The 20,574-nt window shown below is 37.0% G+C and overlaps 1 protein-coding gene across 1 annotated transcript in view; it reads left to right on the top strand.

Annotated features, from left to right (window-relative positions):
• Positions 1-14,507, top strand: part of GCC2 (GRIP and coiled-coil domain containing 2) — a 57,139-nt gene extending 42,632 nt beyond the window's left edge. The window contains exons 19-23 of the mRNA XM_074332327.1: positions 132-349; positions 1,999-2,193; positions 3,178-3,317; positions 5,032-5,233; positions 12,829-14,507. Of these exons, the coding sequence (XP_074188428.1) occupies positions 132-349; positions 1,999-2,193; positions 3,178-3,317; positions 5,032-5,233; positions 12,829-12,899 (826 nt within the window). The 3' untranslated portion in view covers positions 12,900-14,507. The remainder of the gene's footprint in view (positions 1-131; positions 350-1,998; positions 2,194-3,177; positions 3,318-5,031; positions 5,234-12,828) is intronic.
• The last annotated feature ends 6,067 nt before the right edge of the window (positions 14,508-20,574 follow it).

Raw genomic sequence — 20,574 nt, 5'->3', positions numbered from 1 at the left:
AGAAGTTAATTCATATGTTCAGTGGATGTCTCAGGGCTAATTCTCTTGTAGGACCCGGTTGAGAAAGGCTGAGTAAGCATCTTAAGTTGAAAGATCTCACATGAATTAATCACGTTCCTCTCATGTTTCAGGTTGTGTTCAGTACAATCACAGAACATGGTGATGAAGTCTGAACATGCACAGACTGTGAGTCAGCTGACATCCCAGAACGAGGCCCTTCGCAACAGCTTCCGAGATCAAATGCGACATTTGCAGGAAGAGCACAGAAAGACAATGGAAACTTTGCAGCAGCAGCTCTCCAAAGTGGAAGCCCAGCTTTTCCAGCTTAAGAGTGAACCAACCACAAGAAGTATGTATGTACACATGGAAACAGTTGTTCATGTTGTCGTGTATTTAGGTCACTCGAATACATTCTTCACAGATTCCTAAGAAAATAGAAAATTTACTAGGTGACAACCAGTGTTGATTCTGTGACTAACGAATTTTGGATTTGCTCACTGAGAAGATATTTGAACCATTTGAGCCCTTCTAAATTACACTTACAGCAGCCTATGTAACCTGAGAATACTGATTTTCATGTATTTGTTAGCCTCCATTTAATGGAGTATTTCCTTTTCTTGGACAAAAACATACTCTGTCAGTCTCATCACATATCTAAATTCCAGTATTCACTGGATTTGTTTGGTGTTCTTCATTATTAGTTACCAAAATATATCTATTAGAAATGTGTTAGAGAGCAAGAGGCTTAGAAATACTCAAGCAGCACTGAACTTACAGGATTGCTTGGCCAATACAGCTTCTTCCCTTTGAAATTTCTGATTCATTGGAATTTTAGTTCAACCACATGCAGTGTTTTATGTTCTATTTTCTAGAAGAGATGGGAATATGTTGGCCTAGATGAGGCTACATTTTAATACTAAGTATCAGCTTTAATACTAAGTATCAGCTAAGATGAGGCTACATTTAATACTAAGGATCAACTTAATACTGTTTTCCATGTTTTCCATGGCAAATGTCACCAGGACGTTGGCAGTTATGAGTCACTCGTCAGGGTCAGAAACCAGCTTCAAAAATTTTTAACATATGCCAAGAGTCAAAACAAGAAGTAACCAGCCAGGAAGATACTGATTGCACAAGCGATTGTAATCTAGGAATCAGCAGTAAACAGCAAAATATCAGAAATCCAGGAAATTTCTTCAACAAAAGCAGCCAGAGAGGGCTAATGTTTGAAAGAAAATGGGAGGCAACATCATGGAATGGGAAAGAAATGAAATTTGAAGTTAAAAGAGCTGGGTTAGAATTCTGGTCCCTCAGCTGTGAGACCCTGGGCACAGTCATTTAATTTCTCTGAACATCAGGTTTCTTGGGATTAATAAAGTAATGTGTTTAAAGGTATCTTAGAAACCGTACAGTTCTATGCAAGTGTTTCATTATTATCAGCAAGCAGGAAAGCCCAGGAATTATAATTGATTAGTTGCCTGCCCTGGATTCTAGATTCTTCTTGCCTGAACATTGGAGATGTTAGCGGGAAATAGTAGGAAACAGCAGAGGTGAAAGCATAAGGGCAGATCAGCAGGAACGTCTGCTGAGCAGACATCAGCAAGGGCGTTGTGTCAGAAAGTATGCAGCTATCTGAGGTACCTAATCCTCAGAAATAGCTAGAGTGTAGTTTTAGAATTTCTACCAATATGGAGCAACAGTTCAGCCCTCTATGTTATGATCCTTGTGTTACCTAATAGTTTATCTTATCTAGCTAGTAGCAATTAATTTATGGTTTCTGCTGAAATGTCTTAAGTGGTTAAAAGTTCAATAACTAAATTTTTGGGATTGTTTCAGAAATTATTTTTGTATGTCATTTACTTATCTACAATTTATTCAAATTCATTACCATATCGTTTCACATCCCTAGGATCGTTTTAATTTTGTTGTGTAGCTCTGTTAATGCTAAATTTGTCAATTTTGAACGCTCTCACTTCACCTTAAAAAAAAATTTAATAGGCCCAGCTTCTTCCCACCAACCTGTGAAGAACCTTCGAGAAAGGAGAAACACAGACCTTTCCCTTCTGGACATGCATGCTGTAACCCGAGAGGAGGGAGAAGGAATGGAGACAACTGATACGGAGTCGGTATCTTCCGCTGGCACTTACACACAGTCTTTAGAGCAGCTTCTGAATTCTCCGGAAACTAAACTTGGTATGTTTCTTTGCTTAAGTATGTTTTTCTAATTTAGTTCCGCTCTCTTGTCTTATTAATATTACACTAAGTTATAAATGCTTTTTTTATGTACTCCAATAAAATTTCTTTCAGTATTCCACTCTTTTTCAAATGGAAAGCTTTCCTGCAGGATGAAACAAAAAAAATTTTTTTGAGCCAGAAATAGATGATTGGAAGTTCTATAGTGGCATTAGAAAGTATGATAAATATTCTCTCACTCATCCAAGAAACACTTTTAGTTAATTCCTCTTGAAGTAGTAGTGCTAAATGTGCCTTATTAAGTAGTCAAGGTTTGGTATGTTCTTACCTATAATGAATATTGATATCCATAGGTCAGGGGGAATCTGTCATCTTTCTGAAGTTTCAGGATCAGGAGTAGTAAGCACTGTTTGTATCCACAGTCATTGATTCTGATGTGGGTGGAAACTACAATCCTGGTTCCTTCAGATGAGGTTAATACTGGTGCAGGCGTCACTACAGAGGGGCAACAGACTCCAGAACCAGACTTGGCATTGTGATTTTTGCTGAAATACTTGTTGACTTAGAGTAAAATTTGAATAATGATACCTACACTACCTCATTGAAAATTCTTATGAGAGTCCATGATATAAGTGACCAGTAAATCTTAATACTTCCTTCATTTATAAGTAAAATGACATAAGCTCTTGGGACATTAATAGAGGAGGGTGAGTGATAAAACTGTTTATAAACACAAGCCTAACAAATTTCAGAATTGGGGCTCATAGAGCTTATATTCAATTAGAATATATGCTTTACAACAGAGATTCTGTAAATTGAACATGTAACCTTTTAATTGAGATATATTGACCAGGAGAATGGCAACGAGAGTGGACCTATATAATACCGCAGGGTAAAATATCTATACTGAGATATTTTTCTTATTTAGAATCTTCATCTGTAATCCTGATTTTGAAAATTAACTATTGGAACACCATCTTGCAGAGCCTCCTTTATGGCATGCTGACCTTACCAAAGAAGAATTGGTTCAAAAGCTCAGTTCCACCACAAAAAGTGCCGATCACTTAAATGGCTTGCTTCGGGAAACGGAAGCAACCAATGCAATCCTTATGGAGCAAATTAAGGTAAGGTCAAAAAACTGCCAACGAGAAGATGCACCAATTCAGTTTTCTTGACCAAATACACACACTTACCTATGTTTAAATGTTCACATGTCAGATATATCCATAATATCTTGATTCTTAGTGATACTACATTCTTAAAATCAAGAAATATTAATTGCTTTTATATCTATCACATAAATACTATTTTAATTCCTACTTTTTCTAAGAAACCATAATGGATTTAGAAATTAGATAGATGTTCACAAGTCAGTATTCCACATATGCTTAAATAAAACTTAAAATGGGTATAGGTCCTTAATTAAAGATAAACCATGGCACACTTCTTATTCAGATCATTCTGCTGATGTTTATGGCACTAAACTACTTTTCATAGGTTTTGGTGGAGATGGCAAAAGTGGCATAGGAAGTTTTTCCTATTTAAAGACACCAGAAACATGTAGTAACGAGGTAGCTTGTGGAACTGCTGAGGATTACACAAATGAGATATTTCCACCCTGGCTCACTGATAAATCAACTGTCCAAATACAGTCATACTGTTTACTGAGTGGTTCCCATGAGCCAGGCCCTTGTCTTCACATAGATTATCATATTTAATCCTCTTGATCACTGGATGAAAGAACAGTTGAAGCTGATAAATGTAGCTTAATTCAAACTTGTGTCTGAAAAGCACATGCTTTTGCCCAGTACCATGAAGGGCTGCCAGCTGTCCTTTTCAAATTAATTTCTTTAATGCTGAGTTATTCAGTTATTTATAGTAAATTTTACATTATGACATCCCACCACTAAGTACATCTCTGAATGCATCTCTGTAGAAAACATTTTCCACACAGTCAAAACATTATCACATCTAACAAATCACTAACTAGCCCAGTGAACCTAAGTGACTATTTAAATATATTATTTTCACAAATACACAATCTCACGATTTCTTAGACCTTATTGTCACTTTTGAAAAATGACTCTAGGTTTTAGGACAGAGTTGGCTAACTTTCTTGGACTAACCTAAAATGATGACATAGAACAATATAATTTTTTTCACTTCAACCCAGAAATCTTTCTCAAAGACTTTAACATCCTACCATATTTTTTATATCATCCTTTGCTCCATTTTTCTGGTAGTATTTCAGATTGTCTTACATTCCAGCATTTTCACTCTATCCTGAACTCGACTTTTGTTTTGGATAAGTGCTGTTCATCCATCTAACTGCCTGGAGTTATGGGAGCCGGTCAGGGGAAAGGCTTAGTGCAAGTGTTCACGTCAGCCCTGCTTCCAGACTCTGGCTCGCACTTCTCTCAATGTGTCTGTCATCCCACGTCCCTGAGCTTGCTGGTGTAGTTTCTATAGAAAGTAGAAGGTAGAGGGAGCATCGTGGTACCTACCAATATAGACTACATAGTCCTCCGTTTTCATCTCCAATTTCCATGGTAACCTTTCCTCTGAGGCAGGAGAGTCTCAGTGTTTTTGTGGGAGACACTCTCTCCTCCTGTCGTGGTACTTGATAACCAGCTGGACTAAGTCACTTATAGTTCATATGTCTCCTTTCTGTGAATTTCTTGATAATTTCTCATCTACATTGTTCTCTCCTAGGTTCTCCTTTATTGTCATTCTGTGGGGACATTTCAGGGGAAAGAGAAGAAAAATGCATGTGTACAATCTGCTATATTTAACCAGAAGCTCCTAAAACCCATTTTTAACTAATTTCTCTAACACTAGCTTCTCAAAAGTGAAATTAGAAGATTGGAAAGAAATCACGAACGAGAGAAATCTGTAGCTAACCTGGAATACTTGAAGAATGTCTTGCTACAGTTCATTTTCCTAAAACCAGGTAGTGAAAGAGAGAGGCTGCTTCCTGTTATAGATACAATGTTGCAGCTCAGCCCTGAAGAAAAGGGAAAACTTGCTGCAATTGCTCAAGGTAGGTGAAGGAGTCTTATAACATATTTCTGTTTTACAACTTACACTAAATGTTGCCTTGTGGTTGAGACTCTGTGTGTGCACTTACACTTTTTTCCATGACACTATGACTTAAAATGATAATTTCTGTTCATTTGGATGAGTTCTATCATACGTGTAACCTGTGACTAGATTTGAAAAGCTCACTTTTTAACTGTACAGCAACTATAGTACATTTACATAATTTTTAACATGCAGCAAAATACAGTACAGTGTTTAAGTTTGAGCTTCTGGTTCTTTGAAAATTGGATTTATAATCCTAGCATTAAGTTCTGTCAAAGAATATGGTTTTGTTTTATATCATACTTTTTTAAACATGTGTTGGCTTGTCCTCATCTACTTCCCACTCCCCTTCACCAACATCTATCCAAAAATAGTCCAGAGACAGCAGTCTTATGGCTCAACACTTGGTCTATGTCATATCTAACAGTCCATTTTTCCAGGCATATGCAGCTTTAAAGCTATCCTATATTTAGAACTTAGATTTTCATGTCAAATTTAATACTGTGATTTCATAAACTCCTTTAGAATGATTCACATACAGCAGCTATAGTTACCTGATTTCAAACTGCATCTTAAGGATCATGGTTTCATGTTTGTTTTAGTTTTAAAATATTTTTATTATTAACATTTTCAAGCATACATGTTACTGAACCCAGGTTTGGTGCGGCTTGCTGTATAAGACCCAGCAAGAGTTGGTGAGGAAAAAAGGTGTTTCTTTTATTCTGGATGCCGACAGCCAGGAAGATGATGGACTGCTGTCCTGAGAAATGCCACCTTGTACTAGCCGAGGATAATCAAGGGGTTTTATAGGCATACAGGTTGGGGGAAGAACAAAGAGAGGTGGGGGAGTCAGTCAGGTAGGTACGAGGGCTGAAGTAGCTTCCCAGGGTTTGATTTGTTTGAAGATTATGTTATCTCCAGACAGCCGGGAGCTTTATGCGTCACAGTAAAAACTACAAGGGAGTTGCAAAATGGATTCCAGTGCCTAGGTGCCCGAGGACTAAGGAATTACTCTTTTCCAGTTAGTGTTTTGCTGATTAACTGGATTAGTGAAGTATGTATAGCCTGGAGAAAGGAAACAAACAGAGTCATTAAATCACGCAGCGAGGGGGAGAAACAAAGAGAAAACAACTGAATAGTAAACTAGGAGGTGAATCAAGCTATAGGCTAAGTTATTGATTTAAGTTTCACCCTTACATACAGAAAAAGTACTGTGATGTTCCTTGTAGGTGTCACCCATCTTTGACAATTTTCAACTCATGGGCTATAGTTTGACAAGGGTAGAGCAGAGCTTGAGATTTTTTTGGGGGTGGGGAGGGGAACAGGACTTAATTGGGGAACAGTGTGTACTTCCAGGCCTTTTTTCTAAGTCAAGTTGTTGTCCTTTCAATCTTAGTTGTGGAGGGTGCCGTTCAGCTTCAAGTTGTTGTCCTTTCAGTCTTAGTCGTGGAGGGCGCAGCTCAGCTCCAAGTCCAGTTGCCGTTTTCTAGTTGCAGGGGGCGCAGCCCACCATCCCTTGCGGGAGTTGAGCAGGCAACCTTGTGGTTGAGAGGACGCATTCCAACCAACAGCCATCCGGGAGCTCAGTGGCAGCTCAGCTCAAGGTGCCGTGTTCAATCTTAGTTGCAGGGGGCAGAGCCCACCATCCCTTGCGGGACTCGAGGAGTTGAACCGGCAACCTTGTGGTTGAGAGCCCACTGGCCCATGTGGGAATCGAACCGGCAGCCTTCGGAGTTAGGAACACGGAGTTCCAACCGCCTGAGCCACCAGGCCGGCCCCAGAGCTTGAGATTTTAAAGCAAGTACCACACATATGATTTCCCCAATGAATACTTCAATGAATACTGGACTCCCCTGTCATCTATATCCAGTTCATGTACAGTGTACCTGGGTTATCAAAAATGTCTTTTTACAGTATCCCAAATAGGACTCACACATTGCATTTGGTTGATGTTGCCTAAGCTTTGTTTTGTTTTTGTTATCTAGCAATTCCATGTTCCTTTCTGTAATGTCATGTATTAGTTGAAGAAAGTGGTCCTTTGTCCTGTAGAAATCCTGTTCTGGTTTTGGCACTTCAAAATAGCATTTAACTTGTTCTAGTGTTGCCTATAAATAGGAACTTAGACCCATGATTAGATCCAGGTACAATTGAGTGGGGTAGGAGCTCAAAATACCTTGTAGGTATTTTTGTATACTTTCTCAGATGTCCCATCAGTAGGCCCAACATGTCTAGTTGTCCCACTTTTGATGGCATTACCTCATGTTGGTGCTCTTTAACATGTTCCTCTATCCCCTGTAAGTCCTAATTAAACTAATACATCTAGAAAGTGGTCTTCAAAATGAGTGGATATCTGAATCATCTGGTGTGATTATTAAAACTCAGTTTGCTGGACTCCACCCCATGTTCTGTTTCAGTGGACTTAAGGTGGTACCCAAGAGTTTGCATTTTTAACAAGTTCCCAGGTGATACTGATGCTCTGGAAACCTGGTCTGGCAGCCATATCTTGAGAGCCCTGCTCTGGAGGGCGGATAGAATTCAAGTTTAATTTTTTTTTTTTAACAGGTATACTTCATAAGTAGTGCTGATAGTTTCTTTGAATCTGATTTTTTGTTTTCACAATACATCTTTCTAATGATAATTAATGATAGTAATGCCAGCTTTAATTGTACGGTACATTATTAACTGAACCACAATAGCATTTTTGTCACAAGATCCAAAATAAGAAGTGTCCATTTTTAGTAATATAGTTATCCTAAATGATGATGAATTTCCTATTATATATGTTTATTCTATCAAAGCTAAACTATTTTTTTCTTTGTAAAATTGATCAGGACTTTTGGAAGGATATATATATATATATATATGTATATATACATATGTATGTGTATATATATTAGTATATATATACACATACATATATACACAAAATGTACACACTTATATATTTATATTTATATTTTAATTAAAAGTTTTTAATAGAACAATATGATCTCAAAATATTTAGCATATCTAATGGTCCTCTTTTTAAAGCCAAGAATGTTTAACGTAGTGTAGCTATTACTCACACTCAAGTGGCTTCTATAAGTCGAGGGTCTATTGATCAATACAAGATCTCAAAGAGACTAGCCTGAGGGTCCCAGTGACACCAATGTTGATCATGCCACAGGAAATATATTTAGAAGTTCATTAGAAACCCAGAATTGTAAGATATACTTTGGCTAAGTCCTATAAATATAAAAGAAAACCCCACTTATTTAGTCTAAACTAGTTTACCTTTTAAAGGTTATTGAATTCATATCTCATATCTATATGAGCAAATAAAAGAAAACTTATAAAAAACTAAAAACAGTTATGGTCTGGCAGTAGGTTTAGATATATAATATATGGCTTAAGAAAAGATTAAACTGGAAGATAAGTCAGAATTATTCAGAATTTAGCATGGAGAATCAAAAAATTGAAAACAGAACAGTGATGAAAACATAGAAGATAGAATGATAACATCTAACACATATTTAATAATTGAAGTTCTAGAAGGAGAGAAAGAATTGGGTAGAAACAATATGGGAAGACAATGGCTGAAATTTTTCCAGAATTGCTGAAGGATATCCATGCACAGATATCAAAACTTCAATAAAATTTCAAGTAGGATAAATAAAAGGAAGTCTACCTCTAGTCACATAAAAGCGAAACTGTCCCCAAGAAAGGACAGAGAAAAGAATCTCAAAAGCAGCCAGAGAAATAAGACACCGTGCTTCGTTGCCTTTAAAGGAATAACAGGCTCACAATGGGCTTTTCAACAGCACTAGTAGAATACTTTCTTTAGTGTGCTGTAAGAAATGACTGCCAACTGGGTAAAAATATTTTTGAAGATCTTCTCTGACAGACAGAAACTTTAAGAAGTCACCTCCTCTGGAAATTCTCAGCAATGTACTTCATGCATAAGGAAAACTTTCTAGGTGGAAAGTCTGAGGTGCAAGAAGAAACATCATGGCAGAGGAAACTTGTCACCACGCTACAAATAGGGGTCCCGGGTCTCACCAGCCATAGCAAGGACATTTCTTGACCAAGACCATGAAGATAACCTGTGTTACGCATGTGTGGGTGCCAGAGAGAAAGTCTGAGGTACTCTTCCTGGCACTGAAAGGAATGGGACCATAAAAGCAAAGAACACAAGTATCTCTTGTGTCCTTCATGTCCTTTGAAGCAATATTTACAAGTTCTGATTTTGTGTAGAGTTTAAACAGTGTAATGGCTTATGAAATTAATTTGGTGGATGACATCCAGAATATTTTTTTAAATAGAATAAGACAAACATCAGAATACATTGAATCTAGTAAGGGTAAGACTTGCTTCTTGAAACTCTCTAGGTATATGTGTGGATGTTGGTTGTCTGGCTGATTGTATTAACTCCTGATATAAATTTTTTTTTCCTATGGGTTTGGGTTGCAAATATTTGAAAAACATTAGTTTAGGAAGTAAAGTACGAGGTGTGATAAAAAAAAATATGGTGAGGGCCGGCCCGGTGGCTCAGGCGGTTAGAGCTCCATGCTCCTAACTCCGAAGGCTGCTGGTTCTATTCCCACATGGGCCAGTGGGCTCTCAACCACAAGGTTGTCAGTTCAATTCCTTGAGTCCCGCAAGGGATGGTGGGCTCTATCCCCTGCAACTAAGATTGAATATGGCACCTTGAACTGAGCTGCCTCCCAGATGGCTCAGTTGGTTGGAGCACGGACTCTCAACCACAGGGTTGCCGGTTTGACTCCCGCAAGGGATGGTGGGCTGCGCCCCCTGTAACTCGCAACGGCAACTGGACCTGGAGCTGAGCTGCGCCCTCCACTACTAAGATTGAAAGGACAACAACTTGACTTGGAAAAAAGTCCTAGAAGTACACACTGTTCCCCAATAAAGTACTAAATATATATATATATATATATTTGTGTGTGTGTGTGTGTGTGTGTGTGTGTATATATATATGGTGAATGTTTAAATTAAAAAAAATTATTACAGTAAAAGACACATTACCATTAATCCCCCTCAAAATACTCTCCCACGCTTCAAACACACTCATCCCATCATTCTTGCCACTTTCTGAAGCAGTTCTGGAAGTCCTCTTTTGTGAGGGTCTTTAGTTGTGCTGTCATGGCTGCCTCGATGTCCCGAATCGATTCAAAACGTTTACCTTTCATGGTCATTTTGACTTTGGGGAAGAGCCAGAAGTCACACGGTGCCAGATCCGGTGAATAAGGTGGATGAGGACACACTGTAATGTTTTTATTTGACAGAAATTGCTGTACCAGAAGCCATGTGTGACATGGAAACTTTCCATTGTCATCACAAAATACAGTGAATGCTGCTGCCGGGTGCCATCCAACAGAAAGGCAGGGATCTTCAATACGGGAAGCAGCATTTCAAACCTTAGTAACAGTATGTGACAAGTTTCAGCTTGTTCAGTGCCGTTTGTCGGGTGTGAGCTCTGGTTGAGAGAAGATGTATTTTAAAGAATGCCATAAATCATCCTCCATCATGACAATGTTCCATGTCACACATCTCTTCTGGTATAAGGCAATTTCTGTCAAATAAAAACATTACAGTGTGTCCTCATCCACCTTATTCACCAGATCTGGCACTGTGTGACTTCTGGCTCTTCCCCAAAGTGAAAATGATTCAGGACATTGAGGCAGCCAGGACAGTGCAACTAAAGACACTCATGAAAGCGGACTTCCAGAACTGCTTCAGAAAGTGGCAAGAACTATGGGATAAGTGTGATTGAAGTGAGGGGGAGTATTTTGAGGTGGATTAATGGCAATGTGTCTTTTACTGTAATGGTTTTTTTTTTATTTAATCATTCACCATATTTGGTCACACCTCGTAGGTTGTCCAACTCTGACAAACGACATCAACTTCCTTGTAGTAGATCCCCATTAAGGGCCCAACTTGTATCCCAAGCAAATATCATGAGCTGCCAGTAGCTGCCTGTTGCATCTCTATGTATAAAGGTAAAACAAAGAGCCACATTAGTCCCAAAACAAGTAACATGAAAAAGACTAAGAAGTGTAGATTGTTGCTTGTTGCTCTACTTGCAATGCAAACGTTAACTCACCCTGTTCCCTTCATGTTAGATCCCAGCACAGCTCACAGATTGCATATTCTACTTGAGATACGACTTGTGATAAGTCAACTTGGCTTCCCAAATAAGTTCATAATTAATACAAGGATAAAACCAGACAGTGAACAGAAAAAGAAATGAAAGTGGTTTGTAAACGATAGAAAGAGTATCTCCATTTAAAATTTGGAAAATGCTTCTCTGAATGAGATCCAAATATGGCGTATATATATATGTCTGAAAACAGGTGTCTGGAAGGGTACATACTCAATTTAATGATGGTTACTTCTGGGGAAGGGAGGGAGAGTGAAGGATAGGACATGTAATGAAAAGAGATGTTTACCTTTTTTGGGTTGTAAAACTTTCAAATCACATATATTAATATTACAAATCATATTAAGAAGAAAACAATAAAGACCTTTTCTGACATTTTTCTGAAAGCCCAGAATTTTTCTGAACTTCGAGACAGGATTTATTTGTGTTGATCATTAAAAAAAGAGTAATTGGAACATTCAATACAAAATGATGCAACCGCGTTGGAAAAGTTTGACATTTTTAATAAAGTTAAACATACATTCCTTTACAACAATAGTCCCAAGGTATTTATCCAAAAGAAATGAAAACCTATGTCTACACGAAAAAATGCACAAACCTCGTGAACATACTAAAAACCACTGAATTATATACTTTACAAAGGTGAATTTTATGGTATGTTGAATTCGTTTTCAAAAATTTTAAATTAAAAACCTGTGCACAAATGTTTACAGCAGCTTTATTTTAAATTGCTAAAAACTAGAAACAACTTAGGTATCCTTCATTGGTAAATGAATAAACACCATGGAATACTATTCAGCAGTAAAAAGGAATGAACTGATACCCACAGCAACGTGGATTGTTCTCAGATGCATTGTGCTAAGTGAAAGAAGCCAGACTTAAAAAGACTATATATGATGTGGTTCTGTTTATGTGAGTTTCTGGAAGAGACAAAGTTATAAGGACAGAAAACAGATTAGTGGTTGCAAATAAGTGTGGGGGGTGCTGACTAAAAAGGGTCATGAGAGAACTTTGAGGTGGTGGAAGTGCGTTTATACCTTGGTTGGGGTGGTGGTGCTTTACCTAAAAGGTAAATTTTACTGTAAGTAAATTATACCTCAATAAGCCTGATTTTTAAATGAATAGTAAAAACAGTTTAGGGTTTGTGTGGGTTTGGTTTTGAGATTTACCATAAATCCCTAGATTTTAAATTCTAAGTTAAGTTATGGAAAGGCTTCTGTTTTAAAAGAATGTAAAAGATTCCCCTTATTTTCAAAAATACTTAATTGTGCTGGGGGCTTTATTTTGGAATTACCAGTAAAGAAAGACAATGAATACTGAAAGTTCAAGGACAGACAGATTCTTAACATCGAAGTGTGGTTCTGAGAAGATTAATACATATGTTTTCACTCCCAAAGGTGAGGAAGAAAATGCTTCCCGCTCTTCCGGATGGGCATCCTACCTGCACAGCTGGTCTGGACTCCGGTAGATTGATGGAAAGAACGTTATTTATTAAAACCAAATCGAATCTATTTAGCAAAAAAGGTTCCCATCCATTGCTGTGATTCTTTTGTCAAAAAGTGTGTATATATCCATATCTGCATATATTTGTACATACGTATGTCACATATATTTAAAAAGTCTCACCTTGAACTAAAAAGCCCAACAGCCTGAAGTGTTGCTACCAGTCCACAGCCCTTTGGCTCTCATCTCCCAAGCGTGCTGCTGGGTGAAGACACCGGGAATGAATGCACTCCCTTCTCTGGAACCTCAGGACCCGCCTATTTCCGGGCAGTACTGTGAAGTTTGACATTAAACTAAATTTTGGTACCGTACCAACTTGAATTTAGGCTTTTAAAATAATGTTACAAGAATATTGATCGCAAGGTCAGACTTACAGATTTTTAGTTACAAATTATTTTTTAAAAATTTAATTAGAACATGAAGGAATATGCTTTATTGGTACAGTTGGTGTTTTTAAGGGACTATAAGGTAAATATGCCACAGTTCATTATGAGACTGAGTTAAAATATAATTTATGTAGTTATTTACTTTAAAGGGAACTGTTTTTTTTTTCTCTAAAGTAAATTATGTCAGAACTCATTGTGTTGTCAGAAGCCCCACTATCGGCTGGTGTAATACTGAAGGTGAACAGATGGGACCACCACGTTACCTTGGAGTGATTTCACGTTGTCTCTCCAGGCTCTTGTTATGGTTCACCTACTTCTAAGCCATGAGTCTAGTCTGAGAATTCTCTCCATCTCCCCAAATAAGAATATATCAGAACATTGACTGTATTACTCAGCATTTTATCTAAATATGAAACTGGTGCTTCCCATGTTTCAGCAGATAATGTCATCCTATAAGTTTTCCATCAGAAGGGATTTTAGAGACACCTTAGAGATCAGTGCTACATTTTCACAGTTCTTGTGCAATGGTGTATGCCTCTGATGCCTCTGAATATATTTTATTGACTAGATCAAACTTCTGTTCTTAAATCATAAATGTAAGAATTCTGTTTTAATATTTGTTTAAAAAATCACCACACAGTGTGTTCTATGAAGTTCTTTCTCATGCCTTCCACTTTATATTCTAATTTTCAGTCTCAGCTGGTGAACTGACTTTGTTCTTCGGTTACTCAGAACATTGGCTTCCAATTTAATTTAACTGACATTTGCTGCTGAGTTTGCATGTTGAGTTTGTTCTTTAATAAATACCTTGAATATCTGTCTTTCCTGTTATAGAAGAACAGACCTAACTAGTGAATGTATTAATAAACATGCATCTATTTCAAAGCTGGCTTTAAAAGTTTAGTTTTTTTACTTTATAAACTGTGAATATAAGTATGCCAGCAGCATACAATGTAACTGTAATAGTATTTAAATAAATATCACTTTGTCTTTAAGTCTAGGTCTTTTTGAGGTCTATATAAACTTGTTTTGAAATACAGTCTCTACTTACGAATGTAATAAAAATACCTTTTGCATGATTAAAAAATTATTACTTTGATTACAAAAGAAATATTCTTTCATCGTTTTAACAATGAGAGGAAATGTAATGATTATTTTAATATTTCTATTAAATACCTTTAACTGTATATTGTATTTTTACGACTATTCTTTTCCTTTTAGACACTGACTCTTTGGGGTTTTAAATTAGTCTATGTATTGGAATTGCTAATTCCTTTACTACCATCTAGACCTTTGGGACCTAGAATATCAGGTACTTGAGAGAACAGAGATTGACCTTTCGGTACATGATGTGTGTAGACCATGGTACCTGCCGTGTCTGACATCCATCTTCCAGTGGATCCTGCAAGCCACGCTTAGCCTTTCCTTGGGCCCCTCAGGTTCCAACCTCCTCTGTGATTTAAGGCATCTCTTTTACATAGTGAGCTTTGCTTGTACTCCAAGCAGTGTAAGATCGAGAATTATAGTCCGTTAAACAAACTTTGAGAATTACATTCTTTTTTTTTTAATGTTTCAGGTGTACAAAGCAACATAATAATTAGACATTTACACCCCTCACAAAGTGATAACCCCCCCCAATGTACCCCTCTGACATTGTATATAGCTGTTATAATACCATGACTATATTCCCTATGCTGTATTTAATATCCTGTACATATATATACATATACACATACATATATATATATACATATATATATATACACACACACACACACACACACATATATATTAACAGTTGACATTGAATATTATTCTACTTCAACTTCGGTTGTACAGTACAGTGGTCAGGTATCTATGCAGTCTGTGAAGTGATTCCCCCTGATAAGTCCGTCTGGCACCCTACGTAATCTTTACATTATTGATTATATTCCCCATACTGTATTTCATATCCCCGTGACTATATTGTGACTACAAATTTGTACTTTCTAATCCCTTCACCTTTCCCCCCTCCCATCTCTTAACATTTGCAACTACATGGATGGACCTAGAGAATATTATGCTAAATGAAATAAGACAGACTGGGAAAGACACGTACCATATGATCACACTTATATGTGGAATCTAAAGAGCAATAAATGAGTAAACAAAACAGAGACTCAGATACAGAGAAAAAACTGAGCATTACATTCTTTTAAACAAGTTCTGTCAGAAGTGTAACCAAGCCACTTACTAGCAAAGGTAAGACTTTGCTAAAGGCACACAGTATTGTATTTTTTATATTTTTATTTTTTTAAACTTTTATTTTAAGTGTGTTTTTCCAGGACCCATCAAGTAGTTGATTCAATCTGGTTGTGGAAGGCGCAGCTCACAGTGGCCTATGTGGGGATCAAACCGGCTACCGTGTTCTAACCATCTGTGATAACCGGCAGCCCCCAGTATTCTTTTTAAAACCCACATTAGCTAATGAGGTAGCTGGAAATACATGGTATTGAGGAGTGTGAAGTCTTCCATAAAGACACAATTTTGGTATTTGGTGGATGGCACAACGGACAACAAAAATAAACTTGTATTTTGGTATCTGAAAATTAGCTATTGCTTCAAAATTAATACACAACAAGGGAAACAACCTGATACTGATACAACTTTGCAGGTGTCTTTGAGCTAATTTTCACCCACGGTGTTAAAAAGCATTTGGTTACTTATGTATAAGTTATATATAGACGGAAACTTTTTCACCTGCATTCAACATGGGATTACAAGGGAAGAAAAGTCAGGTTGTGGCCTTCAAATTGTTACTTTAAAAATACAGTTTTATGTGAATAGAACACTGAATGTGGTGAGAAGATATGATTTTAGTTTCAATAATGGAAGTGACCACCCTGGTTTCCCTTTGAGGATGGGCTCTGAACCCACGCAGTGGGTACTTGTCCAGATCTCTGCCTGGCATTTACAATAACAGTCCCCTCAACCCCTGCCTCTCTCTGGGAACTTTTGCCCCACCTCCATACAAAGGGTCAGGTAGGCCCAACCATAATCAACTGAATGAGAGATACAGAGCCCTAACCCAAGCCGAATCAATTAGATTCAGGAATGTGGGTTTGGGACTACAGACTCAAGTCAGCATCTTCAGGTAACTGGCGTTGTGACATGTTAAATGCAGGAGCTCTGAAATAACCAGGAACAGCAGAGAAAGCCCACCACTGACAGAGTGTAAAGAAGGCTAACGTGACTTGCAGAGATAACAGAAACATGGGGTTAGAATTCCGGGAGCCTTCAATACTGCTTCTAATCCCTGAGATGGGAATTCTATACAATGTCCCTGCATCCTCATAGTAAACTTCCTACATGTGCTGTGAGAGTGACTGTCAGGTGTCCGGAGCACAGTATAATGGTAAAAGGATGAACTCTGCACTCAGGCCTGGAAACAATGTGTACTTCGGTACTGCCTAACTCGGGCACGTTCATCTTGGTTGCTTTGAGTCCCCATTGCCTTATCTGCAAAAGGAACACAATGCATTGCAGACATACCTCGGAGAGGTTGCAGGCATACCTCCAGACCATCACAAAGCGAATATTGGAATAAAGTGAGTCACGTGAATTCTTTGGTTTCCCAGTGCATCCTCATAGTCAACTTTATGTAAAAGTTATGTTTACACTATACTGTATTAAGTCCGAGTAGCATTATGTATTAAAAATACCTACTTAATTTAAAAATACTTTACTTAAAAAAAAATACTGCTAAAAAATGATAACCATCATCTGAGCCTGTTGTAAAAATGGCGCTGGTAGACTTACTTGACAAGATTACCACAAACCTTCAATTTGTAAAAAATGCAATGTCTTTGAAGTGCAATCAAGCAAAGAGCAATAAAATGAGGTATTCCTGTACTCACATAATCGTGGCTATTAAATGACATAATAAAACCCCACCAGAGTAGGCACTCCAAGGCTAATTCCCCCTTTTGCAATGTTATCTTCATATTTTCTCTGCCTGTGAGAAGGTTTACCAGTTTACCACATTTTTTTCTGTCCCTGGCCCTTACTTTTGCTGTTTTTCTTATGTGGTAGATTAGCAACCAACTTTGCTGTTTTTCTTACGTAGTAGATTAGCAACTCCCTTGAGAAGCCCTTTTGTTTCAACTTCAGTCTTTACTTTCATTAACTTTTCCAAGGAAATGGATCTGTTCATGAAGACTGGCTTGACTGACTTCAGAATATCTCTATTATTCAGTGGTTTGTTTTTTGTTTTTTTTTCTGGTTGCTTTGTCTGAGCGTAGGCTTAAATGTTACTCATTGCACAGCTGTGATGGTGAGGTAAGTGTAATGGAATAAAAACTGAAAAGAACTAGAAATCCCACCACAGATTGTCTTTCAGTGAAAGATTCTTTTTAACTGCTTAAAAAAAAACGAAAGAAATCTTATAAACATGGAAAACAATAAAAAAAAACAACCTTATCTTATGCCCATACTGCTATGAAATGGTGTGACAAGTTCTAGAAATAGCCACTCTTTGGTAAGAGCACTACTTATTAATCACATTTGATTACTTTTGGTGTCTCATTTGTACACAAAAGCATTAATTTTATTACTTCTCTTATAACCAAAGTAGAGGCTAGGATTCAGACCTGGTCTGAGTCAACTAACATAGTTTATATTATTTATTTTACTGGAGTTTAAGATTACAATAAGAAATGCCCTAAGAATGAGATATAATTTTTCACAAAGTATGCAGTTGTGGTAGTCTATAGACTACCACATGTATCAATATACCTCCAACACTAAGCATAATTAGGAAATCTCTATTTGGAGTTATAATATGATCTTACTGTAAACTAAAAACTCATGTTGAGTACTGGACATTGTCCAATGTTTATTTTATATGATTCATTCTGAGTTTCTTACTGAGATCATTCTCTCTGGCCATGTGCATTTCTCCTGGGGCCCATAAAATATACAGTAACTTAATTTCATGACTGCACTATTTCTGCTTCCTTTCCTGAAAAAGGAGAAATCATTCAGATCAGTTTTCAAATTGCCTTATAGAGTACAACTTTGGAATATTTTAAAAGTAACTCCTTTGTTCTAGAACTGCTCTAATACAGTAGCCACTAGTCACATGTGGATATTGGAAGATTAAAATATGGTTATTCAAATTGAGATATACTGAAAGTATAAAATACACACCAGATTTCGAAGACTTGAAAAAAATAGTGTAACAGCTCATTAAACATCTTTATAATGATTACATGCTAAAATTCTTTTAAATTTAATTTCTTGGGGTGACAATGGTTAATAAAATTACATAGGTTACATGCTGAAAATTTGAAATTATAAACTTACTGGTTTAAATAAAATATGTTGCTGATAAAATATATTCTTAAAATAAATTTCATGGGCCGGCCCGGTGGCTCAGGCGGTTGGAGCTCTGTGCTCCTAACTCCAAAGGCTGCCAGTTCGATTCCCACATGGGCCAGTGGGCTCTCAACCACAAGGTTGCCGGTTCAACTTCTCGAGTCCAGCAAGGGATGGTGGGCAGCGCCCCCTGCAACTAAGATTGAACACGGTACCTTGAGCTGAGCTGCCTCCCAGATGGCTCAGTTGGTTGGAGCGTGGGCTCTCAACCACAAAGTTGCCAGTTCGATTTCTTGAGTCCCACAAGGGATGGTGGGCTGCGCCCCCTGCAATTAGTAACGGCAACTGGACCTGGAGCTGAGCTGCGCCCTCCACAACTAAGATTGCAAGGACCACAACTTGACTTGGAATAAAAAGTCCTGGAAGTACACACTGTTCCCCAATAAAGTCCTGTTCCCCTTCCCCAATAAAATCTAAATAAATAAATAAATTTCACTTATTTCTGTTTACCTTTTATAACGTGACTACTAGAAATTTTTAAAATTACTTGTAGGAATCACATTTGTGACTTGTATTACTCTTCTATTAACATTTGTCAAAACCCATAGAATGTACAACACCAAGGGTGAACCCTAATGTAAACTATGGATGTTAGTTAATAATAATGTATAGATAATGGCTCATCAATTAAAACCAATGTTCCACAATAGTATAAGACATTAATAATAAGGGAAACTGGAAGTCGGGTGAGGGAGTATGTGGGAACTCTCCGTGTTTTCTGTTCATGTTTCTGTAAACCTAAAACTTCAAAAATCATCTATTAATTTAAAAAATGTACTTGATGGGCTAAAAATCAAAATACAAATGATACTGAAAAGAGTACTTGAAGATAGGTCAATAGAAATTATTCAATTTGAAAGAGTGAATAAAGGATGCTTCAGGGGCATGCGAGAATATCAAATAATCTGACACGTGTGTTAGGAGAGGAGAAGAGGAGAAGAAAGGTTGGCACAGTAATATTATTTAAAGAAATAATGGCCAGAATAATCCCAAATTTGGTGAAAGACGTAAATTTACAGATTTAAGAAGCTCATTTAACCCTAATTAGGATAAACTCAAAGAAAACTGCCCAGGCAAATTACAATCAAACTGCCGAAAACCAAAGTAAAGAAAAAAATCTAGAAATTAGCTGGAGTAAAATAACATATTACATATAAGGCAACAAAAATTTGGTTGATTGTGGATTTCTCATCAGAAACCATGAAGGCTAGAAATATGAAAATATTTTAAAACATTTTGAAGTGCTGAAAGCAAAGATTTGCCATCTCTGAATTCTATGTCCAATGGAAATATCTCAGGAATAAAGGTGAAATGAAAACATTCTCAGATGAAGAAATGTGAAGTGAATCCATCACCAGTAAATCTGCTCTAAAAGAAATGTTAAATGCTAAAGGGAAATAATACTAAATAATACTAGAGGGAAACCTGGAATTTCAGGAATGAAAGAAGAGCAAAAGAAATGGTAAATAGTTGGTAAGTATTAAACTACTATTTTTCCACTTAAGTTCTTTAAAATATGTATGAGTTGAAATTGCATCATTGTCTTTTGGAGTTTTCCATATATGTAGATGCAGATATAATACACATTATACTGATAACAAAAAAAGGAGAGGGTAAAGGAACCTATATGATTGTAAATCGTCTATATTTTAATTGAAGTGGTAAAAATTAACTCCAAATAATTAGACAATGAAAGGTTAGCAATGTATATTATTATTCCTAGAGCAAATATTTCTTTAAAAGATTGATATTTCTAAAACCCAATAGATAAATTAAAATAGAACACTAAAAAAATTTAAATAATCAAAATAAGGCATAAAATGTGGACAAGAAGATGCA

The sequence above is a fragment of the Rhinolophus sinicus genome, linkage group LG05 (genome assembly GCF_036562045.2).
Source record: "Rhinolophus sinicus isolate RSC01 linkage group LG05, ASM3656204v1, whole genome shotgun sequence".
Taxonomy (NCBI): domain Eukaryota; kingdom Metazoa; phylum Chordata; class Mammalia; order Chiroptera; family Rhinolophidae; genus Rhinolophus; species Rhinolophus sinicus.
Note: the sequence above shows the minus strand (reverse complement) of the source record. Positions and strands in the feature narration are given on the sequence as shown.